The sequence below is a fragment of the Salmo salar genome, chromosome 11, assembly GCF_965601325.2.
Source record: "Salmo salar chromosome 11, fSalSal1, whole genome shotgun sequence".
Lineage (NCBI taxonomy): Eukaryota > Metazoa > Chordata > Actinopteri > Salmoniformes > Salmonidae > Salmo > Salmo salar.
Genome location: NC_138301.1, coordinates 21281547 through 21307586, shown reverse-complemented (window position 1 = coordinate 21307586; position 26040 = coordinate 21281547). Strand labels below are relative to the sequence as shown.

At 45.0% G+C, this 26040-nt stretch overlaps 1 protein-coding gene across 4 annotated transcripts in view; it reads left to right on the top strand.

Annotated features, from left to right (window-relative positions):
* Window positions 1-24654, top strand: part of LOC106562205 (E3 ubiquitin-protein ligase arkadia-C) — a 52246-nt gene extending 27592 nt beyond the window's left edge. The window contains exons 4-15 of one of the 4 annotated variants that reach the window (XM_082957788.1): window positions 8816-8973; window positions 15347-15541; window positions 15675-16021; window positions 18918-19170; window positions 19886-20246; window positions 20397-20522; window positions 20732-20849; window positions 21319-21399; window positions 21592-21687; window positions 21996-22088; window positions 22601-22704; window positions 23112-24654. In XM_082957788.1, the coding sequence (XP_082813914.1) occupies window positions 8816-8973; window positions 15347-15541; window positions 15675-16021; window positions 18918-19170; window positions 19886-20246; window positions 20397-20522; window positions 20732-20849; window positions 21319-21399; window positions 21592-21687; window positions 21996-22088; window positions 22601-22704; window positions 23112-23232 (2053 nt within the window). In that variant the 3' untranslated portion in view covers window positions 23233-24654. Of the gene's footprint in view, window positions 1-8815; window positions 8974-15346; window positions 15542-15674; window positions 16022-18914; window positions 19171-19885; window positions 20247-20396; window positions 20523-20731; window positions 20850-21318; window positions 21400-21591; window positions 21688-21995; window positions 22089-22600; window positions 22705-23111 lie in introns of all 4 variants that reach the window. The other 3 variants (XM_014126905.3, XM_082957790.1, XM_082957789.1) reach the window with 3 other exon arrangements.
* Window positions 24655-26040: the final 1386 nt, after the last annotated feature.

Genomic DNA, 26040 nt, shown 5'->3' with positions numbered 1-26040 from the left:
CAGCAGTGGCTTCGGGACAAGTTTCTGAATGTCCTTGAGTGGCCCAGCCAGAGCCCGGACTTGAACCTGATCGAACATCTCTGGAGAGACCTGAAATTAGCTGCGCAGCGACGCTCCCCATCCAATCTGACAGAGCTTGAGAGGATCTGCAGAGAAGAATGGGAGAAACTCCCCAAATACAGATGTGCCAAGCTTGTAGCTTTATACTCTAGAGGCTGTAATCTTTGCCAAAGGTGCTTCAGCAAAGTACTGAGTAAAGGGTCTGAATACTATTGTAAATGTGATATTTGTTTTTTTAGTTAGAATACATTTGCAATAATTTCTAAAAAACAGTTTTTGCTTTGTCATTATGGGGTATTGTGATGAGTATTTTTTTAAATCTATTTTAGAATAAACATAACAAAATGTGGGAAAAATGTAGGGGTCTGAAAACTTTACAAATGCACTATGCATAAAGCTGTCCCAATAGCAGAGTCCCAACAGCAGTCCCAACACCTTACCACTGCTACTCCTGGCTATCAGCGGAGCCTTGTCTGGCAGCGAAACAGTTCAGTCAGCTTAATTTACTGACTTTAAAAAACAGCTGATATGGCTGACTGCTTAAAGAAATGTGGTTTCTACTGACAATTGAGATGTTCAAACTATGGAGTAAGGGGACGACGTGAGGATGAGGCAATCTGTTATTTTGATTAAGACATTAATGAGCGAGTTAGGACAGATGTTTTCAATATAACTATTTGTTTAGCACTTTTGAAATGGGCTGTTCTTACAGTATTCTCCCTGTACACCAATTCAGAACCGTAGGACAAATAAAGGCGGCGTATAGGCAGACAATGAAAGCTCTTACAATATTCAATGATTGCATTTCTCTAAAACAGGTTATAGGCACCACCAAGTCAGAACAGTAGGTGAAATTAAGAGGTGACAATAGATTAAATTATTAGTGAGGCACATGGGCTACTAACAGCTTACTACACAACATACATTTAGTATTACTTTCTTAGCTACAGTATACATATCTACCTGGCATATTACATTTATGCAGCAGCATACAAGATATTTTTGGACTCCGTGTTATGCTGTGCTCACTTGAACAGAAAGGTGGTGCAGCGGTCCTTCGTGGGCAAATTTTGTCATCAAACTTTGTCATCAAAGTCTGGCATTCTCTGGATTTATGGTGCTTTCAAGACAGCTGGGAACTGAAAAAAAATATATGTTTTTCAAACAGTGGCGAATCATGATGACGTCCGTGATCTTGAGGTCGGAGCTCTAGAAATAGGCCCGAGTTCCCAACTTGCAATTGTGCGTTGGATTACCATTCAAAATGTATTTTCCCATTTGGAGCTCGTTTTCTTCCGAGTTCCCAGTTGTCTTGAACTCACTGAAGTCAGAGATTTCCCAGTTAAAAGTTCCCAGTTTTGAGCACGGCAGAGGTCATGCTGGATTGACAGCATGGCCAATGTTGAATGTTTATCCTTTTAAGCTTGGAAAAGAGACCCTTAAACCCAGAGTTGGACCACACACCCACTCCACTGAATAGCAGGCTAGTGATTGCTTTGCAATGCTTGCAGTTAGCCACTGATCCCTTTCAAACCACTCATTGTTGAATTTACGATTTCCAACTTGTGTAATGTTTATGGCCGATGAGCACCGATACGTTTTATCTATAATTTCTCATTATTATTTATCTTCATATGACAGGGATTGAAAAGGATTTACCAGCAGATTGTCGACTTGATTCATGATGACTGCTAGCTAACATTTTCATTCCAATCAAATCTACTGTAGATCTAACGTGATTTCATGTCATTTTATCTGTGGCCAATGACCTTAAGCCTTCTTGGATGGACACTTCTAATGTAATTTTATGGCAGCACCCAAGGGTCTTGAATTTTCGAGCTCTACCCGTAGATTTTGCAGTGATGTAGTTCACAGCTGACACTGTTCTGACACTGTCATTGTAATTAAGAATTTGTTCTTAACTGACTTGCCTAGGTAAATAAAGGTTACATTTTTTTAAATGTCCCCAAGCGTGACAGAAAACTGAGCCAATCACGGCGCAACTCAAGAACACTACCAACCCTTACGCTCCATATTTTCTCCTGGCTGCCCCACCCCACGAAAGCACTGAGCTAGGCTGAAACCCCTGCATTTTGGCGCTGCCCTTCTCAAGAAAGCAAAAAAGAGACTAACTTGGTATGCGGCTTTATTAACTCAGTGATATTATTTTTTTTTTTACATTGTTTGCAAACTGATATGTGACACAAATGAATGCCAAAACAACATGCAAAACGGGCAACAAAAAAAGCTAAACAGGTGGGGCTCAAACAGCCCTGAATGACTGGTCGCCCCTGCTTGTAGGTAATGGCTAGGTATCTGGGGAGTGAAGTAAACAAAATAAACCTACATAGTTGATTTTATGTATCCTTTTATCCCATTGCAGGTCAAAACACTGTTCTGACACTTAAAAATACTTCAAGGTTTTCTGAATAGGCAAATTTTCTCAACCCTGTGTCTGTCACCAATCTCTACATGTGCACAAAGCATACCATAGGTCTAAAGATATCAGGAGTGGCCAGCCCAATGAGCCCAGTGCATTTTCATGTTTTTTCCATTTCATCTGAATGACATGCAGATGTTCAGGGTGGCAGTAAGTAAGGCCTATTGATCAGGGGAATGGATGGCTGACTGGAGACGAGATAGTTTGCTAGTAATCCCAGGTGAGCCTCCCAGCTGCTGTGTCCTTGAATGAGCCACTAATTTGCTTCAGTAAATACTCAGCTAGCTACATAAATGCAAACTTAATGAGGCCGTGTCATTCACGTGCATGTTAGTGGATTGGTTGGTTCCTGTCGCTGTATAGTGTGTTAACTAGCTAGCTAATCCACCTTGTGTAATTATGCTCCTTACTAATGTAATCCTTAGCATAGCATGCTAGCATTGTTATCAATACGTTTATGTTTTGTTTAACACGGTCGTTATGCTTTCAGGAAGATAATCAGCCAAATATGGCCGCCTCTATGAAGGCTAGAGAGGAGGTACACAGCACAGCCATGTCATGGAGTGTTCTGTTTAAACAGGCCCGTTGGGGCCAGAGAAGGTTCTAGAAGCCTCCTGTCTCTCTGGTATGACCAGTCATGTGGCATCACTTCCCATTATTTTCAGGATGAGAGGAGCCCCCTCCACATTCTACAAACAACACTAAAATAGGCAACTCCATATCTGCCCAGTTAGTCCTATGTTATTGACCTACAGTATCTATCGTATAATACATTTAGTGCCTGCAAGGAATGTGATCATGTTGTTTTCAAGGGTAGGTTTTTAGATGTAGGATATTTGTTCTGTATGTAGGGCAGTGCAATGAAATGTTGAGTAGTGTCTTGCTGTTCCCAGAATGGGACCCTCTGTGTGAAACCGAAGGTCAGTTGGTGGCGCTCCCTCTCTCAGGCTCTGACTGTTGACGTGACTCATCTCCAGGCTCCCAGTTCTCTGTGTGTGTGTGCTATGAGTGGAATGCAGGGAGTGGGGGGGAACCGGGGTGTAATAGCATCAAGTCTTAACATCTCAGGAAAGTGTGTGTGTGCGAAGAGGAACCAGAGCAGGAACAAGAAGAGTAATAACATAGTTGATTAGTAGTGTGGATGAGCAATTAAAGAACCGGTTTAGAGACCAGTTCAGGCTGCTGTGGAGTGGAATAGCAGGGGGGCAGGCAGGGTCTCTCTATAGCAATGCATAGTGCATAGCGTACCCAGAGAAGAGCTGCACTGGGGATCAGGCCACATGCCTCCGGTTGTTTTTAGCAGTAAAGCCAAGCCCCCCTTCCAGAGGCCAGCTCATCTGACCACTCTCTTTGGGCTCACCATCTCAGTGAGCCCATTCTGCAGGTCTGGAACCCCAATGGAGAATTTCACCCACTTGGCTTGACTGACTGGAGCTTTAGTGGCCCTGTTAATTTCTCCCATGTTCCCTCTGTCCCACAGACACGCGATTAGCTTGCCCGTGATTGATTGTTCCCTGACAGTGCTCCTCTGTAGATCTATTCAGGTTGTGCAGTGTGACTTATTTTAAACGGTGTTATCCAGGAGTTGATAAGGCTAAACGTGCCTGGCCTTTTCAGAAATATTCAGGGGGAAGAGATCAGTAAAGGGGGGGGGGAAAGAGATCAGTAAAGGGGGGGGGGAAGAGATCAGTAAAGGGGGGGGGAAAGAGATCAGTAAAGGGGGGGGGAAAGAGATCAGTAAAGGGGGGGGGAAAGAGATCAGTAAAGGGGGGGGGAAAGAGATCAGTAAAGGGGGGGGAAAGAGATCAGTAAAGGGGGGGGAAAGAGATCAGTAAAGGGGGGGGGGAAAGAGATCAGTAAAGGGGGGGGGAAAGAGATCAGTAAAGGGGGGGGAAAGAGATCAGTAAAGGGGGGGGGAAAGAGATCAGTAAAGGGGGGGGGGAAAGAGATCAGTAAAGGGGGGGGAAAGAGATCAGTAAAGGGGGGGGAAAGAGATCAGTAAAGGGGGGGGAAAGAGATCAGTAAAGGGGGGGGAAAGAGATCAGTAAAGGGGGGGGGAAAGAGATCAGTAAAGGGGGGGGAAAGAGATCAGTAAAGGGGGGGGGAAAGAGATCAGTAAAGGGGGGGGAAAGAGATCAGTAAAGGGGGGGGAAAGAGATCAGTAAAGGGGGGGGGAAAGAGATCAGTAAAGGGGGGGGGAAAGAGATCAGTAAAGGGGGGGGGAAAGAGATCAGTAAAGGGGGGGGAAAGAGATCAGTAAAGGGGGGGAAAGAGATCAGTAAAGGGGGGGAAAGAGATCAGTAAAGGGGGGGAAAGAGATCAGTAAAGGGGGGGAAAGAGATCAGTAAAGGGGGGGGAAAGAGATCAGTAAGGGGGGGGAAAGAGATCAGTAAGGGGGGGGAAAGAGATCAGTAAGGGGGGGGAAAGAGATCAGTAAAGGGGGGGAAAGAGATCAGTAAAGGGGGGGGGGGGAAGAGATCAGTAAAGGGGTGGGAAAGAGATCAGTAAAGGGGGGGGGGAAAGAGATCAGTAAAGGGGGGGGGAAAGAGATCAGTAAAGGGGGGGGGGAAAGAGATCAGTAAAGGGGGGGGGAAAGAGATCAGTAAAGGGGGGGGAAAGAGATCAGTAAAGGGGGGGGAAAGAGATCAGTAAAGGGGGGGGGAAAGAGATCAGTAAGGGGGGGGAAGAGATCAGTAAGGGGGGTGGGAAGAGATCAGTAAAGGGGGGAAAGAGATCAGTAAAGGGGGGGAAAGAGATCAGTAAAGGGGGGTTCAGTAAAGGGTGGGGGAAAGAGATCAGTAAAGGGGGGGAAAGAGATCAGTAAAGGGGGGTTCAGTAAAGGGTGGGGGAAAGAGATCAGTAAAGGGGGGGAAAGAGATCAGTAAGGGGGGTTCAGTAAAGGGTGGGGGAAAGAGATCAGTAAAGGGGGGGTGGGAGAGATCAGTAAAGGGGGGGGGGGGGAGATCAGTAAAGGGGGGGTGGGAGAGATCAGTAAAGGGGGGAAAGGGGTCCAGTAAAGGAGGGAAAGGGGTCCAGTAAAGGGGGGAAAGGGGTCCAGTAAAGGGGGTAAAGGGATCAGTAAGGGGGGGGGGAAAGAGATCAGTAAGGGGGGGGGAAGAGATCAGTAAAGGGGGGGGAGATCAGAAAAGGGGGGGAAAGAGATCAGTAAAGTGGGGGGAAAGAGATCAGTAAAGGGGGGGGGGAGAGATCAGTAAAGTGGGGAAAGAGATCAGTAAAGTGGGGGGAAAGAGATCAGTAAAGGGGGGGGAAGAGATCAGTAAAGGGGGGAAAGAGATCAGTAAAGGGGGGGGAAAGAGATCAGTAAAGGGGGGGGGAAGAGATCAGTAAAGGGGGGAAAGAGATCAGTAAAGGGTGGGGGGAGATCAGTAAAGGGAGGGAGATCAGTAAGGGCCCTCTAAGAAATTGAAAAGGGCTGTCTTTTTCAGAGAGCTTGTAAATATTTGGAGTGTGATACAGATGGGTTTACATAAGCATTGCTCTCTCTCTCTCTCTCCCTCACCCCAGCCCTTGCTCTCTATCTCCCTCCTCCCTCTCTGGCGCTCCCTCACTTGCTCTATCACTCTTCCTGCCTCCCCCTCGCTCTCTTCCGTAATCTCCCTCCCTCCGCTCTCTTACTGTATCACTCCCTCTCTCTCCCTGTAGATATCCCTCACTCCCTTCGCTCTCTCTCCCCTTATCTCTCTCCCTTCTCTATCTTCCTTCTCTCCCTCTTTCTTCATGCTCGGTTGACCATATTCTCCCTAGGTATTTCCGGGAAGTGAATGAGCAGAGTGTAGTTAGTTACGGGAGGGTGTGTGTGTGTGTGTGTGTTTTATTTCCCTATCTCTGCCTGCACCTCCCAGAGCTGCCCTGGCTTGCAGGAGAATGCAGAGAAGGGCTGTTTCTGAAGGGGGAGGTGTAGCGAGGAGTACTGGATGTGGAGGTCAAAGGGCAGCAGGATGAGCAATACCGGTTTTCCGCTGAAAGATCATTTGTTTACAGTGCAGAGAGGATAATGGTTGGGATAGAGGGTGTGAGTATGCGTAAGTGCCATATTCAGTATCAGTGAAGGCTTTGGATTTTGGTGCAGAACATGCAGCTTGCGCTTCTGTCTTGCTGTGATGTAGTACCAGATGCTTCATATTGTTTGTTTCCACACACAGTCCATTTAGTCCCTTAATTGTGTCGCCCTCTCCCTCCTCCCCCCAGTACCATAGCCTTTATACACAGTCCATAGATCCCGTCCCTGCAGTTAGCCCCACTGTCGAGCCCTCTAAGCCCTCAGGCATTTGGCAGAGTGTGCGTGGAGATGGCAAAACCCTGGTCCTGCCAAGCCCCCAGTTCCCACAGTGTTCATGTTTACTGTGTTCTGTTTTCCCCTCGCCTCCACCCCTCAGAGGCCACTGTGGTAAACAGGTATTTACAAAATAATCCCAGGTCTACGCTGTGGGTAATTAGGTGCTTGTCCCTGGTGGGCTAGCCTGTTCCCTGAGCCTCGAGGTCGGCTAGCCTGCTCCCTGGGCCCCGAGGTGGGCTAGCCTGTTCCCCGGGCCCCGAGGTGGGAGAGAGGAGGAGCAGGTGCCAATTACAGTACAATCAAGCCACACCTTCTGTACTGGCTCTCTGTGTGTACCACCTTCACTGCTCCACATGGGGGGGTGAGGTGAACTGCCCCATGGGACATGCCATGGAGGCTTTTCTTCCTCTTTTCTGCATTGCCAACATCAGAAGTTGCACTAATAGGTTTTTGTTGCCTTCCGTTCTTTTTCGTTTGTTGTGAAGTATGTCCGTCTGACAGGAAATGGAATGGACAGCAGTATGAGCTAATGGGACCCCCCCCCCCCCCCCACACATCACAGCACCAATGCAGCCCACAGCAGTTAGAATGGCATTTCCTCTGCTGAATTGTGTGAGAAGACTGAGTGTGAGTGGACACTCTCTCACACGCCTGCTTATTAGAAGGACTTCTTAGGCCTACATGGCTGTGTGTGTGTGTGTGTGTGTGTGTGTGTGTGTGTGTGTGTGTGTGTGTGTGTGTGTGTGTGTGTGTGTGTGTGTGTGTGTGTGTGTGTGTGTGTGTGTGTGTGTGTGTGTGTGTGTGTGTGTGTGTGTGTGTGTGGGCGTTGCTATTGTTGTGCACACACATTGGTCTCACTGGAATAGCAGCAGCCCACCATGCTTGTCTGTAATCTTATTGTTTTGATGATGCAACCTGTGGTTTAGAGGTTCCAGCAGCAGCCCTGTGTTGAGAGGAGCAGGAGTCTCTCTGCTCCTGGCTCTCCCCTTCCCTCAGCCTGGTCTTGGCCCTCAGCCTGGTTCACTGCTCTCTCTCTCTTCCCCAGCCTCATCTCTCCATGACAGGCTGCTTTACGGCAGGCACTCTATCCCCTATGCTCCCCCCTCTCATCCTGCTTTACGGCACACTGATACTCTCTGGACTCCCACATCACACAAGATAGCGGAAGGCCGGAGGAAAGACTGAGGCAGTGAGATGGGGAGAGAGGAAGACTGCAAAAGGGAGAGGAGAGAGCACAGTCAATGATGCACAATGGTTGTGACTTAAGCCAATGTGTGTGTGGTAGCTGAGGCTTGATGAGGTAGAGGTGTTTCTGTGTGTTGTATGTTGAATTGTGTTTTCCACAAGGTGGTTTTGTAGTTTAGTGGGTGTGGTGGAAGAAACCATGTGTGTGAAACAAACATGATCTTTCTGTGTGGTTCTCAAAGGTTTGCACAGCTGTGTGTCTCTCATGCGCGCGGCTGTGTGTAGACTGTCTTTATGAATTAGCTGCAGCGCTAGCACTCATGTCAGCTGGCTCTTATTTACATTCCAGCCAGGCGTTCCAGCAGCGCCCAAAGTGAGGCTGATTTGTGCTCATCACACAGAAAAAGCTGTGGGGACCATCCCCTGCCTCCAAATGACAACGTTTCAACTTTCCCTTTTACTACATGATAAATTACATCATAAAATGAACTTTTGTTTATATATTTGCTTTAAAGGACAATCAGGCTGGGAAAAGCAAGAGATTTGCTTTGGGAGGAAAAATGGGCTGAATTGTCTGGAATTTCTCACTTCTCCATGAAGTCCTATGGACTGGGTCTCATCCACTGACCACTGGTCTCCATTGAGAGGGCTGTGTGGTCAGCAATCTCATAGAATTGTTACAATGTTACAATACCGTAGCCCAGGCCCGGGGTCCAGATAACCTGGCATTATCAGCGTGGTCCCAGTCAGTCTGAAAACTGAAGCCTTGTTTAATCTGATTGTTTACCCCCCCTCTCCTTCCTCTCTAACTGGCTGTGTGTTTGTGTCCACAGGCCTCGCTCGGTGGGGGGCCACGGCAGGATGTACTGGGGCCCCAGCTGCTCCCAGAACCGACCCCAGGAGCTGCGCAGCCGCCACCGCCTCTCTACTGTCATCCAGCCGCTGCGCCAGAGTGCCGGGGAGGTGGTGGACCTCACAGTGGACGAGGATGGTGAGCGTGAGGACGTGCCGACCCCCAATACCACTCTGAGATGAACTATATGATGTAACAGTCACATAGACGTCCTAGACTTATACTCAGGCCTCTGTTTTTCCACTGTGTTTTCTTTCAAAGCTAGGCTCATTCGTCTTTCAACACAAAGGCGAGTTTACAGTAGTCCCCTGGGACAGTAATTTTTATATGAGCAACATACAAATGGTTGCACGTTCTCTCTCTCTCCTCTCTCTCTCCTCTCTCTCCCTCTCTCTCCTCTCTCTCTCCCCGTGTGTGTGTCACTCACACACACACGGATACAGAGAAGCAAGTATACTCTCGAGGCAGAAAGAAAATAGATCTGGTGATTATATGTGTAAAAATCAATTACATTGGGGAACAGCTTTTTCATAGATGCTGCATACGATAGCCGGACTGTCGCACAGCATATGAATGTGGGCGTCCAATACTAGGATTTAGATGAGTTTAATGCTTTCCTACATGATCCAGCTCAACACTGCGTAGGGGGTTGGGAAATATTACATGTCAAATTAAATACTCTCATTTACACTCTATTGTTTAATAGGATTAGCTAGCTTCTTCCACACAACTCTCCAAACCTGGGAGTGAGTGGGTGTCGCTAACTTGAAATAAGAATTGTCTTGTCATCACAATTCAATTTGAAATGTTCCCGTCATCGAGCACTGTTTAATAATGATTCATCTGTATCTTTTCATCAAATGGAGGGATATTAATAGCGACCGTGCCCCTGAGAGCGACTGCTCTTTCATTGGTTGGCTTTTACTCATCAACCCAATGCATTTCTGATGCATGTTGTTTCATACTGTCAATGTTATCATGTTTGTAACATGATAAAATGTCACAGCGATGCCAGCCACTGGAGCAGTAGCCAGAAGCATGCTCTTCATTGTAAATGTGGAGGCATTAGGCACAATGAATGAAATACACCTGGCAGTATTAAAGCTTATGTGAGTAAAGGGTTTCACTCTGGATTTAGGGGACAGACAGCCGACTCCTGATGAGTGTAGCCTACATTGAATTACAAAGTCCATTTGAAGAGCTCTGTATTTATTCATCCCCAATTCATATACAGTTGAAGTCGGAAGTTTACATACACTTGGAGTCATTAAAACTCATTTTTCAACCACTCCACAAATTTCTTTTTAACAAACTATAGTTTTGGCAAGTCGGTTAGGACATCTACTTTGTGCATGACACAAGTAATTTTTCCAACAATTGTTTACAGATAGATTATTTCACTGTATCACTATTCCAGTGGGTCAGAAGTTTACATACACTAAATTGACTGTGCATTTAAACAGCTTGGAAAATTCCAGAAAAGGATGTCATGGCTTTAGAAGCTTCTGATAGGCTAATTGACATCATTTGAGTCAATTGGAGGTGTACCTGTGGATGTATTTCAAGGCCTACCTTCAAACTCAGTGCCTCTTTGCTTGACATCATGGGGAAATCAGCCAAGACCTCAAAGAAAATTGTTGACCTCCAAGTCTGGTTCATCCTTGGGAGCAATTTCCAAACGCTTGAAGGTACCACGTTCATCTGTACAAACAATAGTACGCAAGTATAAACACCATGGGACCACGCAGCCGTCATACCGCTCAGGAAGGATGAGGGTGTTGTTGTAGATGTTGCTGCTGTGACAGGGCTTGTGGTTGGTGCTGTTGTTGTGTTTGCTGTTGGTGCTGTTGTTGTGACTGTTGCTGCAACTGTTGCTGCTGGTGTGTTTGAGGTTGTTGTTGATGTGATTGTTGTGACTGTTGCTGCTGGTGCAAATCAATCCCAGAACAGCAGCAAAGGACCTTGTGAAGATGCAGGAGGAAACGGTTACAAAAGTATCTATATCCACAGTAAAATGAGTCCTATATCGACATAACCTGAAAGGCCGCTCAGCAAGGAAAAAGCCACTGCTCCAAAACTGCCATAAAAAAAGCCAGACTACGGTTTGCAACTGCACATGGGGGTAAAGATCGTACTTTTTGGAGAAATGTCCTCTGGTTTGATGAAACAAATATAGAACTGTTTGGCCATAATAACCATCGTTATGTTTGGAGGGAAAAGGGGGAGGCTTGCAACCCGAAGAACACCATCCCAACCGTGAAGCACGGGGGTGGCAGCATCATGTTGTGGGGGTGCTTTGCTGCAGGAGGGACTGGTGCACTTCACAAAATAGATGGCATCATGAGAAAGGAAAATTATGTGGACATATTGAAGCAACATCTCAAGACATCAGTCAGGAAGTTAAAGCTTGGTCGCAAATGGGTCTTCCAACTGGACAATGACCTCAAGCATACTTCCAAAGTTGTGGCAAAATGGCTTAAGGACAACAAAGTCAAGGTATTGGAGTGGCCATCACAAAGCCCTGACCTCAATCCCATAGAAAATATGTAGGGAGAACTGAAAAAGTGCGTGTGAGCAAGGAGGCCTACAAACCTGACTCAGTTATATCAGCTCTGTCACGAGTAATGGGCCAAAATTCACCCAACTTATTGTGGGAAGCTTGTGGAAGGCTACCCAAAACCATTTGACCCAAGTTAAACAATTTAAAGGCAATGCAACCAAATACTAATTGAGTGTATGTAAACTTCTGACCCACTGGGAATGTGATGAAAGAAATAAAAGCTGACATAAATCATTCTCTTTACTATTATTCTGACATTTCACATTCTTAAAATAAAGTGGTGATCCTAACTGACCTAAAACAGGGAATATTTACTTGGATTAAATGTCAGGAATTGTGAAAAACTGAGTTTAAATGCATTTGGCTAAGGTGTATGTAAACTTCCGACTTCAACTGTACATACATTATTCTCACCAGATGTATAGGCTTACTCCAGTTCAGTTCATACATTCATGACAGCCCCAAGCCATTGCATATACACCTTTTAAAAATGACCTGAAAACCCTCCTCTTTAGGAAGGTCCTCCATTAGATATATATGTTCCTTGTAGTGTCATCTGGGTTCTTGGTTTCAGTTGCTCTGTCTAGTTGTTTGTTTTTATTTATTTCAATGAAAAGCAAATTATACATTCAATTTGTTATTATATATCATGTGTGGACTGACTGTTTTTGTAATGGCTTTACCATTCCAACATCCTACATATCTCTGGCTAATGGCTATGTTTTCCCAGACCAGTTTGCCCTCTAACCTGAGGCATTAGCAAACCAGACCAAAGCATTAATGTGACTTAACTCCAATTTGGTGCATTTTCTTTATGGTCTCGCACCGTGTGACTGATAACAGAATAATAGAGCAGTGTGAGATGTGAGCCTATTTGCATTTCTTTTGAGGAGGAGAAATTAATTTGTGACTATGAAAAGCAGATGGAGTGCACACTGTGGAATGCTAATGAGGTCTCTTCTTCTCCCTGGCTGCCAAGCCACTGCAGCCAGTCTACACACCAGGGTTTCTGTTAGGCGGTAATAGCCAGCTTTTGGCCAATTTAAAAAATAAATAAATAGAAAGCAGATCAAATTGCCATGTGTATAGTAGGCTTACACTGAGTGTCCAAAACGTTAGCAACACCTTCTTAATATTCAGTTGCAACCGCTTTTGCCATCAGAACAGACTCAATTCTTCGGGGCATGGACTCTAGAAAGTGTCGAAAGCGTTCCACAGTGATGCTGGCCCATGTTCACTCCAATGCTTCCCACAGTTGTGTCAAGTTGGCCGGATGTCTTTTGGGTGGTGGACCATTCTTGATACACACAGGAAACTGTTGATCATGAAAAACCCATCAGCGCTGCGGTTCTTGACACAAACCGGTGCGGCTGGCTCCTACTACTATACCCCGTTCAAAGGCTCTTAAATATTTTGTCTTGCCCATTCACCCTCTGAATGGCACACATACACAATCCTTGTCTCAAGGCTTAAAAATCCTTCTTTAACGTGTCTCCTCCCCTTCATCTACACTGATATGAAGTGGATTTAACAAGTGACATAGTTTTCACCTGGATTCACCTGGCCAGTCTGTCATGGAAGGAGCATGTTTTGTTCACTCTGTGTATATTCGTTATGTAGGGATATCTTATTTATCACACGCCTACAGCATACAGATACAGAGCCTTTGAGTGGAAAATCTGTCGGAGCGCGAGAGCTGCTGCTACAGCATCTCAAACAGCAAAAGCATAGGCTCTTCATCAGCGCATCACACACCACTTTGCAATTAGCTGGAGGTAGTATGCATTTTGAAAATATATACTTAATTGTTTGAAACCTGAACGTTTTAATACATACAGTGGCTTGCAAAATAATTCATCCCCCTAGCGTTTTTCCTATTTTGTTGCATTACAACCTGTAATTTAAATTGATTTATATTTGGATTTCCTGTAATAGACATATACAAAATAGTCAAAATTGGTGAAATGAAAAAAATGGTGCGTGTATATGTATTCACCCCCTTTGCTATGAAGCCCCTAAATAAGATCTGGCGCAACCAATTACCCCCAGAAGTAACATAATTAGATTGCACACAGGTGGACTTTATTTAACTAAGTGTCACATGATCGGTCACGTGATCTCAGTATATTTACACCTGTTCTGAAAGGCCCCAGAGTCTGCAACACCACCAAACAAGTGGCACCATGAAGACCAAGGAGCTCTCGAAACAGGTCAGGGTCAAAGTTGTGGAGAAGTACAGATCAAGGTTGGGTTATAAAAAATAAAAAAATATCTGGAACTTTGAACATCGGCGTATCTGTCCATAGGACCACTTTAAGCTGTACACTCCACAGAGCTGGGCTTTACGGAAGAGTGGCAAGAAAAAAGCCATAAATTAAAGAAAATAAATAAGCAAAACACGTTTCGTGTTCGCCAAAAAGCATGTGGGAGACTCCCCAGACATATGGAAGAAGGTACTCTGGTCAGATGAGACTAAAATGTAGCTTTTTGGCCATCAAGGAAAACGTTATGTCTGGTGCAAACCCAACACCTCTCATCACCCCGAGAATACCATCCCCATAGTGAAGCATGGTGGTGGCAGCATCATGCCGGGGGGGGGGATGTTTTTCATCGGCAGCTGACTGGGAAACTGGTCAGAATTGAAGGAATGATGGATGGTGCTAAATACAGGGAAATTCTTGTGGGAAACCTGTTTGTCTTCCAGAGATTTGAGACGGAGGTTCACCTTCCAGCAGGACAATGACCCTAAGCAAATCCCAGTGGCTAGATGTGCCAAGCTTATGGAGACATTCCCCAAGAGTCTTGCAGCTGTAATTGCTGCAAAAGGTGGCTCTACAAAGTATTGACTTTGGGGGGTGAATAGGTATTTTTCGCTGAAGTTTTCTGTTTTTTTTTGTCTTATTTATTTTTTGTTTCACAATAAAAAAAATATGTTGCATCTTCAAAGTGGTAGGCATGTTGTGTAAATCAAATGATACAAACCCCCCCAAAAATCTATTTTTATTCCAGGTTGTAAGGCAACAAAATAGCAAAAATGCCATGGGGGGTGAATACTTTTGCAAGCCATTGTATGAGGCATGTCTTAATTTGCTTCAAAGTAGCCTATCCAAACTCAGACCATATCCGTGAAGGCAGTCATTTGATATAAACTTTATTTTGTTGTCCTGTGTCCAAAGGCACAATCCTAGTCATATTAGCAAACCATGCAGGTGTTGCATATTAGATCTCCCCTCTTTCTAAATTTCTGCAATCACGTGCCCTTTTGATAGGTGTTTTCCCGCTAATTGGGTTATGGAACAAACATTCGCGCGTAGCTTACTGCCTTGTGCGCATTGCTGCGCAAATAATAGTTTATCAACATTTTAAGCTAAATGTTCTAATCTGTTTCATCAGACTCATTGCTTTGTAACGTTTGTTTTATGTAGCCTAGGCATACTGGTTGTATGAATTTGGGATCTATCATCCCGCAATTGTCCGAGTTTTTGGAATAGGCTATTTCTTTCTCGACAAGCTGACCAATAGAATAGGTCACTGTTCTACTATGGGGGATAGTAGATTGACATAGGCTAGTGATTTTGCTGTTCTTTACTTGTCTTGTTAGCTGAGGAAAAGTAAATGTGGACAGTTATTTTAACCTCTTTAAAGTGCACATCAGAATTTGGTAAGAAGGACTGCACATCATTGCGTCCTTGATTTGCATGTTCTGTTTGTATGAATTACCATAATATACATGTGATTTTTGTCACTCTGAGCACTTTGGGTGGCCACCCTAATAGGTTATGTACCCAATGCGTATGGGTCCGGTAAATTAAAATGCTGCCGGTCAAATGTCCGGTGCCACATTTTCCTGACGGAAACCCTGCTACACACACACATACACAGATGGATATGTTTGCTACATAATAAATTCCCACATTTACTCTGTTTACCTGTCTCTCTTCCCTACCACAGATCTCTCTGTTGTACCATCCACCTCTGACAGCATTCACCCTCAGACTGTCAGCTCCTCCTCTTCCTCCTCCTCTCATCATAACTCTACCTCAGAGCCCCACGATGCTCCGGGCCCCTCCACTAGCTGCCCTGGTCAAGGCCCAGCCCCAGACAGCACGCTGGCACAGGGATCAAGGGGTACCGCAGGCACGGAGGGTAAGACAGACCATAGACTCTCCAGAAAGCCATGATGTCAACCTTGTGTGCCTTTATAAGTTTAGTAATTTTTCCTATGGGTAATCTATGAATAATGATTGAAGCTTAAAGGTGTTTTCCATCTCTCTATCAGATGAGAGCAGAAGAGGCTCATCCGGCGTGGCAGGAGAGAGTGGGGGCGCGGCCATGCCCAGGTTACCCTCCTGCTGCCCGCAGCACTCCCCCTGCGGCGGGCCCTCCCCTGGTCACATGACCCTGGGCCATTCCAGCTGCCTGCAGGCCCAGCCCTCCCAGCAGCCAGGCTCCCAGCAGCACAGCCACGCCCACCACTTCCACCACCACCATCACCACGTGCCTCAGCACCCACCTCCACCCACTCTGCCCTTTCCTGAGCCCAGCTGCCCCCTAGAGAGGCCCACTGCCCTGCCTGCACCATGCAGAGGGGGAGGGATCAGCAGCTCCACCCAATACCACGACCAGGTAGGCCTGAGCATCAACACCCTGTTATGTTTTTTACATTGTAGTATTGTTGGAGGTTTGGCTGTTACTTCTGCTTCCTGTTTTGGTTTCCCCAACTTTAATATACTGCTCAAAAAAATAAAGGGAACACTTAAACAACACATCCTAGATCTGAATGAAAGAAATAATCTTATTAAATACTTTTTTCTTTACATAGTTGAATGTGCTGACAACAAAATCACACAAAAATAATCTATGGAAATCCAATTTATCAACCCATGGAGGTCTGGATTTGGAGTCGCACTCAAAATTAGTGGAAAACCACACTACAGGCTGATCCAACTTTGATGTAATGTCCTTAAAACAAGTAAAAATGAGGCTCAGTAGTGTGTGTGGCCTCCACGTGCCTGTATGACCTCCCTACAACGCCTGGGCATGCTCCTGATGAGGTGGCGAATGGTCTCCTGAGGGATCTCCTCCCAGACCTGGACTAAAGCATCCGCCAACTCCTGGACAGTCTGTGGTGCAATGTGGCGTTGGTGGATGGAGCGAGACATGATGTCCCAGATGTGCTCAATTGGATTCAGGTCTGGGGAACGGGCGGGCCAGTCCATAGCATCAATGCCTTCCTCTTGCAGGAACTGCTGACACACTCCAGCCACATGAGGTCTAGCATTGTCTTGCATTAGGAGGAACCCAGGGCCAACCGCACCAGCATATGGTCTCACAAGGGGTCTGAGGATCTCATCTCGGTACCTAATGGCAGTCAGGCTACCTCTGGCGAGCACATGGAGGGCTGTGCGGCCCCCCAAAGAAATGCCACCCTACACCATGACTGACCCACCGCCAAACCGGTCATGCTGGAGGATGTTGCAGGCAGCAGAACATTCTCCACGGCGTCTCCAGACTCTGTCACGTCTGTCACGCGCTCAGTGTGAACCTGCTTTCATCTGTGAAGAGCACAGGGCGCCAGTGGCGAATTTGCCAATCTTGGTGTTCTCTGGGAAATGCCAAACGTCCTGCACGGTGTTGGGCTGTAAGCACAGCCCCCACCTGTGGACGTCGGGCCCTCATACCACCCTCATGGAGTCTGTTTCTGACCGTTTGAGCAGACACATGCACATGTGTGGCCTGCTGGAGGTCATTTTGCAGGGCTCCTCCTGCTCCTCCTTGCACAAAGGCGGAGGTAGCGGTCCTGCTGCTGGGGTGTTGCCCTCCTACGGCCTCCTCCAAGTCTCCTGATGTACTGGCCTGTCTCCTGGTAGCGCCTCCATGCTCTGGACACTACGCTGACAGACACAGCAAACCTTCTTGCCACAGCTCGCATTGATGTGCCATCCTGGATGAGCTGCACTACCTGAGCCACTTGTGTGGGTTGTGGACTCCGTCTCATGCTACCACTAGAGTGAAAGCACCGCCAGCATTCAAAAGTGACCAAAACATCAGCCAGGAAGCATAGGAACTGAGAAGTGGTCTGTGGTTACCACCTGCAGAACCACTCCTTTATTGGGGGTGTCTTGCTAATTGCCTATAATTTCCACCTGTTGTCTATTCCATTTGCACAACAGCATGTGAAATTTATTGTCAATCAGTGTTGCTTCCTAAGTGGACAGTTTGATTTCACAGATGTGTGATTGACTTGGAGTTACATTGTGCTGTTTAACTGTTCCCTTTATTTTTTTGAGCAGTGTATATCGACCAGAGAATTTATGCATTTCTTATAGCAGTAACATTTTATAAATATAGTCCATATGAAAAATTGGATTTCTTAAATCTTGAAAGTATTTTATCATTTTATTTTTTTCCCCAAATCTATAAAAGTAGGCGAAATGAATAGTATCTGAGGAGATAAAAGGTTGCCTTTTCCGCCGACAATAGCTGGAGATAAATTAGAAATCATTTATAGTTTTAGTAAACTATGCAAGCCATGTTCTCCCTGGCAGATGGCACCATCGCATTCAAATGTATCTTTGACCAAGTCTTTGTGTATCTAAACAAAAGGTTCCGTTAATATCTGCACTAGCCAATGAATCAGATTCAAGGTGATTAAGAAGGATTAAGAAGGAAAAAACAGAATAGGAACTGATACAGACAAATAACTAGTATCTTAACATAAACGTTACAAAGGATCTAGCTGGCAGCCTCCCTTGAAGCCAGATTCACTGCTGAATAGTTACAATTGTGCTAATTTGTTAGTAGCTGCTGAATTGTATTATTTACCATCAAAGTGGAGGAGTGTGTGGTTAAAGTGTAGTGGGGTTGAGAGGGCTGTGTCTGCAGGTCAGGTTTGGGGCTCCCTCCATAGACCTCCGTCTCTGTCTGGATACTCTCTGATTCCTACATAATTCATGCAGGGCTGGGGCAAGTATTCAAAACTGGGCCATCAGGTCTCTACCATGAAAAGGAGGAAGTAGTTGCATGGGTGAGGCAAAATGCTGTGCCCTTTGATGGGCTTGGCCTACATGTAGATACCACCCTCAGCTACAGCTCAGAGAAAGGAGACATGCTGCCTGCATAAGGTGAATAAGTCATGTTTTATGCATCAGTCTAAATATTATTATTTATTTGAATAATTCAACGAGGGAGGGCTGCTACTATGAATTGAAACTCCATCACTTAGATTTCATTATCTCAGACGGTTTACTGTAGTCTAATCTGTAAAGCCCATTGTCTTGTACCTGTATCTTGTGCTGGCTGGACCATGAAGCCCTGTGGTTTTAGTTTAGTGTTTTACTGGTTAGTTATATATTCTGTCACCTACAGAGATCAAAGTCAGACAGTAGCACCATAACATCATATTCTGGTTCTACTCTCTCCATACGTCCCTTCCCTGTATCTCTTTCCCCTATTCTTTCTTTCCTTTTCCATTCCCTCTCCTCTCCAACCCTCCTATCTCTGTCTCTCCCCTCCCAAGCAGACTCTGCCGGTCGACCTGAGCAACAGTGGCTTGCGGAGCGGCGGGGGCAGCGGGGCCGGTAGTTTCCATGGCACCTCAGCCTTTGACCCGTGCTGCCCAGGCTCCACGTCGCGGCCCGCTGCCTACAACTCCCAGAATGCAACAGGGCCCAACCAGCCCAGCGCAGTGGTGGACTCCTTCAGCTCAGCCATGGTGGCCCAGCCTCAGCCACAGCCACAGCTATCCACCTGCAGGCACTTCATGCACCCCTCCTGTGAGTAGAGCTACATCTGCACCAAATGGGAGATGGCCTTCTTATTTTGGGAGGTGATATTATTTTGTGGTTTCTTTTGTTTAAGTGTTGATTTGATAGGAAAATGAAATGCTGCAGTAGTAACTATAGTGTGTTATTCCCATGCAGAGCCTGCATACTACTGTACTAAACACGTGAGCCTTTAGGATATATACAGTAACTATTACCACCAGACCTTGAAAGATTATGCCGACAACGGCACTCTTGAAAGCCAGTGCTAATAGTAATTAAGAGAAACACCTGATGTTTAATATGCTAAGTGCTGTGGGTGTGCTACCAAACAGGCCTTGTTAATTGCTGATTCTCCTCAGAATATCTCTGTGTGGAATGAGAAGGAGTGTGGCGGGGCTCCCTGGTGGGGCCATATTTACAGGAACTGTTTGTCGCACCTGTCTAGTGCCTACACTCAGTCACGTCAGACAGTCATTCCTGCTCCGGCCCCCTTCTCTCTGCAGTAGGGAGGGAGACAGGCAGAGGCTGGGTCTGTCCGCGGTCTCAGGTGGGAGACCTGCTCAGCACAGGGAACAGCCAGGCAGCATGTTTCAGTGTGGAGAGTCATAACTGATGATGATGATCAGGTGTCATCATAAGGAAGGGGACTTAAAGGCAGTCTGGTAAGGTGTTACTAACTACTTCTCAACTTTTTCCCACCATTCTCACGCTCTCTGACACCCAGACGCCCCCCTGGCACGCTCCCTGCACCACCAGCCCTCTAACACCTGCCCCCATTCCCATGGTAACCCTCCTCCCCCTCCTCAGCCCGCTCCACAGGGTGAGTACGTCATCCCCCACCCCGTCCATCCCTTCCACACGCCCCTGCCTTCCCACCCCCCTGGCCACGCCGTGCCCCCGCCCCCCCCTGCCCCTCTGCCTGCCCACCACCACACAGGCTCCAGTGCTCCCCAACACCTGCCTGCGGAGCACCAGGCCCTGCAGCGCCACATGCCTGCGCTGGGGACCTCCGTGCAGAGGCTGCACCAGCACGAGATGCTGCAGAGGATGGAGGTCCAGAGACGCAGGATGATGCAACACCCCACGTGAGTGTAGCCTCTGGCCCCGGTCCAACCCGTCTGATGGCAGCAACATAATTGCAAGCACAGACAGTAGCTTCCAATTGTCTGATTACAGGGACAATATTATAGTATTTTCCATCTCATGTTTCTGATACACCTCTCTTTCTTCTCCAGACGAGCACATGAGCGCCCCCCTCCACACCCCCACAGAATGCACCCCAACTACGGCCATGGCCATCACATCCACGTGCCCCAGACCATGTCGTCCCACCCACGCCAATCTGAGCAGAGGACTGCATGGTTAGTACCATTTAGAGCAGTGGAGGTCCAGTGCCTTGCGTGTAGGGCCAAGAGTATTAAAACAAAAAATACCGACGTATGTGTGGCCTGCTGTGCACAAAGGATATAGTCAGTCATGTATGCCCTCACCTGCACTGTTAAAATGGCACCTGTGATGTCAATGTCTACGAGTTGATGAGGACTGTTGTTGGTCTGGTTTTCTTCTGTAGGGAGCTGGGTATCGAGGCTGGAGTGACCGTGGCGCCATATCCTTCAGGACACCTGCACCCTCACCTGCCCCATTACCACCCTCCCCCAAGACTGCACCACTTCCCCATCCCCTTCATGGTGGGTGCATGACTGGCACCCTCACTCTAAGCACACGTGCCTACATTAGAATAATTTTGAAGTATGGCTTAGATTAATGATGCTGGCCCTCTATTTATAACATCTGTTATTTCAAGGATGGTTTGTTGGGCCACATGAATAATGCATTGGCAATTAATGGTGGCCCGTAAGGCATTTCAAGTGCATATTCAACATAACCAGCAGCCTGAAATCAATGGATGCCCCTTTGAAATGATGTTAATGCACAATGTCAGAAGATATGAAATTGTGAGACTTCTGTGGTTATCAAAAATGCAGTTTTCGGTAATGCTAACCGGAATTTATACCCAAGTCAAGCAGTGTCAGCAGATTTAGTTGATAATGCTATATATCCCTATATGTGCTTCATGAACTGTAGCCCACAGAAACAAATTACTGTACTCCACTGAAGTGAACATATTTCCATGGAATTGTTTTGCCTCCCTCACAGCACACTGGCATGTCTGAAGTAACCTACCCGCACATTCGCTACATCTCATCCAGAATGACTGGATTTGGACGAACTTATGAGGTAACACTCGATTAGTAAAGATATACTAACTAGGGCCTGGAGTTTTTCCTGCACACGCCAGGTGGTGAGGAAACTCTCCTGGCCCTGGTAATTAGTTATGAAGGAGCTGAGAGAGTGCTGTGGCTTATGAGCTGTGTGGAACTGGGTTGGCTCAGTCTCATGTTGGGTTGTTTTCCTGCCCTATTTCCTCAGGATCTGCTGCATTTAGAGGAGAGATTGGGGACTGTGAACCGAGGGGCCTCTCAGGGAACTATAGAGAGGTGCACTTACCCACACAAGTACAAAAAGGTGAGAGCACTCCTATAAAACTGTGTGTGTGTTTCAGAACACATCCTGTTTAATGTAGTTTGCTGTGATGCATTTTGTGCATGTCTGCACAAGATTTTATTCTGGTACAGAGTGCACACTCACAGTGGTTATTTTGTGTTCCTTTCAAAATATGAATGTATTGCTATCGTTAAGCCAGATGCTGTAGAAACTAGAAGGTGTCCCTTTCAACCAAAGTTTCAGCCTTAGAAAACATTGTAGGGAAAGATTCCACCTAGTTTTCCTAATGTATTTATATAAGTAACCTAATAACCTGCTGCCCAATACAGAAGGTGTTGGAGACTGAGCGAGACATTGATGAACAGTTAACCCCTGAAGCATGGGCAACTATTGGGAAAAATATGCACGCAACCTCCGACTCGGTGAGAAAAAAAATGAACAAATTCAATTTGGAAACATGTCTCTGCTCATTTATAGTTGTTAATGGTAGTAGTGTTGGGGGCAAGGGGATTCGGCAGTAGAAACATTTCATAGATTTTTTTTTTAGTTTTTTTTTGTAAATATTTATTTAAATATATATTTTTAAATCCATATTACCTTGATCCATAGGGATGACATGACATGTTTTGTAGCCAGGACAAAATGACCATTCTCTCTGTCCTCATAGGGATATCTGTTCACCCTCATAATGCTTGTACTGTATACAGTAAGCCCTCTATCAGTCATAAAGGATAGTTCATTCGCAAGTTGGTTTGTACCTGTAATGTTTACACCCTGTGAACCCTGAATTTATTGTGTTTGACGGTAACCCTCATAAAATGGTCTCAGCCTTCCCTGTTTGTAATACGTCTTTATAATGTGAATAAAAGTTGTCTTTGTGGAAACTGTGGTGCTGTGTATCTATAATGGTGTTTTCCAATGTTTCCATTAACAGAGAAAGCTGCATGGTAAGCAAGAAGAAGATGAGGGGGCGGACGAAGACACAGAGGAGAAATGCACCATCTGTCTGTCAATACTGGAGGAAGGGGAAGACGTCAGGTACAGTTATACTGTAGCGTGTGTGTTTTAATGCGGGGCTGTTTTTGTGTGAGAACTACCAGTTCTTTTTCCACATTTTCTCTTGATATGCCTTGGAGATTTTCTCAACACCCAAAAGTATAGTAATCAGCAGATAAGCCAATCCTTTGAGTGCCTGAAAATGACTGGTCTCAGAGGACATTTCTGGAGCTCAACATATGTGCTCATGTGATCAAGTGAGTTTAAGAGTTTCTGCCCTCTGTTGGTGTAATGTAAGAACTGTAATGTATAAATGATAATTTTCCATCTTTCAGCAAACCAAATTAAACATTTTATTCATTGTCATTTCATTCCAACTTTACAGGATCTTTTCATTATGAAGATGGAATTCAAAGTCTATGTCTAACAATATATTCTCTCTTCCACAGACGCCTACCTTGTATGCATCTTTTCCATCAACTGTGTGTGGACCAATGGCTCCTCACCAATAAGAAGTGCCCCATCTGCAGAGTGGACATCGAGGCGCAGTTGTCTGCCGTTGAGAGTTGATGCTGTTTTTCTAACAACTCTTTGTTGGAATTTTCTTTATTTGTTGTTTTGTTTGAATTTTTCTTCAGTACTGCAGTCAACCAAAGAGGGCATGAATTACCTGCGCAGATCCACTATGAGAAAATAAAAACATCAGGCTAAAAAAGCATTGAGCCTAGAGTGCCAGCTATCACACAGTACAATACTGCTCGAATTGACATCTCCATTAAGGATTTAAAATGTTATTGTATTTATAAAGCTTTTATGTAGCTTTTGATTGTTTCCTCGTGTCATATTTTATTTTTATTTGTTTTATTTTTTGCATGGCTCCTCGCAATGCACTTCTTTGCACATATATTGTGGGCTTCTCATGGCCTAACAACTTGCAGGTGAGGATAGCTGCTCTAGTAAAGAAGCATTTCTATATACCTAATGCCTTGCTTTACTGGAGTAGAACGTTAACCTCCATTTAAAAACATTGCAGGACTCATTTTACCGATCATTGTATTGATTAGTTTATGTTTAGACAATGTGGTTTGCTAGTGGAAGACGTTTCGTTTCTAAGAAGGTAAATCAAGACATTCCTTAATTAGGAAAATATCATGTTAAACTGATCAGCTGCTGTATTCATGTTCACACAGTATTTCTAGAGTGGGAATAAACTCAAGCTTCACCTCACCTCCCAGAAAATGCACATGCGTGTCTTACACCTCTCCTGCACCACCTTGATTTGACTAAACACCATTCACACGTCATCTAATGTATTTTAGAGAAAAAGAAAATGAATGTCACATCTGTTCTTTTTCAATGGAATGATTGTTGAGGTCTGCTGAGGATACAGTTTGTGTTCTGTTTGGATTTCTCACTCAGACAGGCCCCAGATGGAAAACTGGGTTCTATAAGGGGATCTCAGGCCCACAGATGCAACCAGTTTCACATGAGCCTACAACCTGGGGATATCTGTTGTTTGGAAACTGGGAATGGCGTTGGTTTATCCTTGCTTTTCGTTTATCCTCCGTTTCTTTTTTCAGAGGGAAATACACAGCGCTCAGCTCAGAATAATAAAAAAGTAGCTGATTATTCCTACGTCCCAGATCATTGTTCTTACCCACACTTTCTCTCTCTCCCTCTCTCTCTTTAGCTGTGCAGCAGCAATCTCTCTTTGCTGCCATTGAAAAGATAACACTAATATTATTCTCGACTTGCTAACTTGCATATACTTGCACAGGAGAGAACAGACAGGAGTGTTGTGAAGAGAGTGCGCTGAGGCCATGTATTTCCACTCTGATTGCTGAGTTTTGGAAAAAAAATAATTTTGAATGGAGTGTTGGAATGCAGTACTTATGGCAGGTATCCATGCATTCATAGACTTAATGGCACCAGGAGGATATTCCATGGGATTTATATTAGTTTTAAAATAATATTAATAAAGTTAGAACTCTTTCCTGTGTCTGTTTTATTTGTGCCTTACCGTTCACCTATGCATGTTTGTCCATATTTCACAACTGCACATTGAGGGGTCTACTACTGACAAAAAATGTTAACACTTGGTATTCACACCCCTAGACTCTTTCCAAATGTGCTATAGCTTGAATTTAAAATGTTTCTCATTGGCCTCCACACAATACCCCATAATGTTAAAGTGGAATGAATTAAGTTTGACATTTTTTTTTTTACTAATGAATTAAAAATGAAAAGCAGAAATGTCTTGAGTCAATAAGTTTTCAACCCTTTTGTTATGGAAAGCCTACATTTCAGGAGTAAAAATGTGCTTAAGTCACATAAGTTGCATGGACTCTGTGTGCAATTCTAGTGTTATTGTGATTTTTGAATGACTACCTCATCTCTGTACTCCACACATACCATTATCTGTAAGGTCCCTTAGTTGAGCAGTGAATTTCAACCACAAAGACCAGGGAGGTTGACCGAGTGAAAAGAAGTCTGTACAGAATAAAAATATTCCAAAACATGCATCCTGTTTGCAACAAGGCACTAAATTAATATTGCAAAAGATGTGACAAAGTAATGAACTACTTGTCCTGAATACAAAGTGTTATGTTTGGGGCAAATCCAATACAACACATTACTGAATACCACTCTCCATAGTTTCAAGAATAGTGGTGGCTGCATCATGTTATGGGTATGCTTGTAATCATTAAGGACTGGGGAGTTTTTCAGGATAAAAAAGAACGGAATGGAGCTAAGCACAGGCAAAATCCTAGACGAAAACATGGTTCAGTCTGCTTTCCACCAGACACAGATTAATTCACCTTTCAGCAGGACAATAACCTAAAACACAGTTGCTTACAAAGAAGGCAGTACATGTTTCTGAGTGGCCGAGTCACAGTTTTGACTTAATTCTGCTTGAAAATCTATGGCAAGATTTGAAAATGGTTGTCTAGCATTGGTCAACAACCAATTTGACAGAGCTTGAAGAATTTAGAAAAAAATCATGAGCAAATATTGAACAATCCAGTTGTGCAAAGCTTTTAGAGACTTACCCAGAAAGACTCTGTAATTGCTGCCTTAAAGGCTGCCAAAGGTGATTGTAACATGTATTGATAGGGTGTGAATACTAAGGTAAATTAGATATTTATGTATTTTGTTTACAGTAAACTAGCAAAAAATTATAAAAACATGTTTTCACTAGATGGGTGAGAGAAAAACATTTTATCCATTTGGAAATCAGTCTGTAACACAACAACATGTTGAATTAGTCAAGCGGTATGAATACTTTCTGAAGGTACTGTGGATGTAATATAATGTAATATATAGCAGTACTAAAAATGCCTATTCAACCCCCCCCCCCCCCCCCAAAAAAAATGGTTT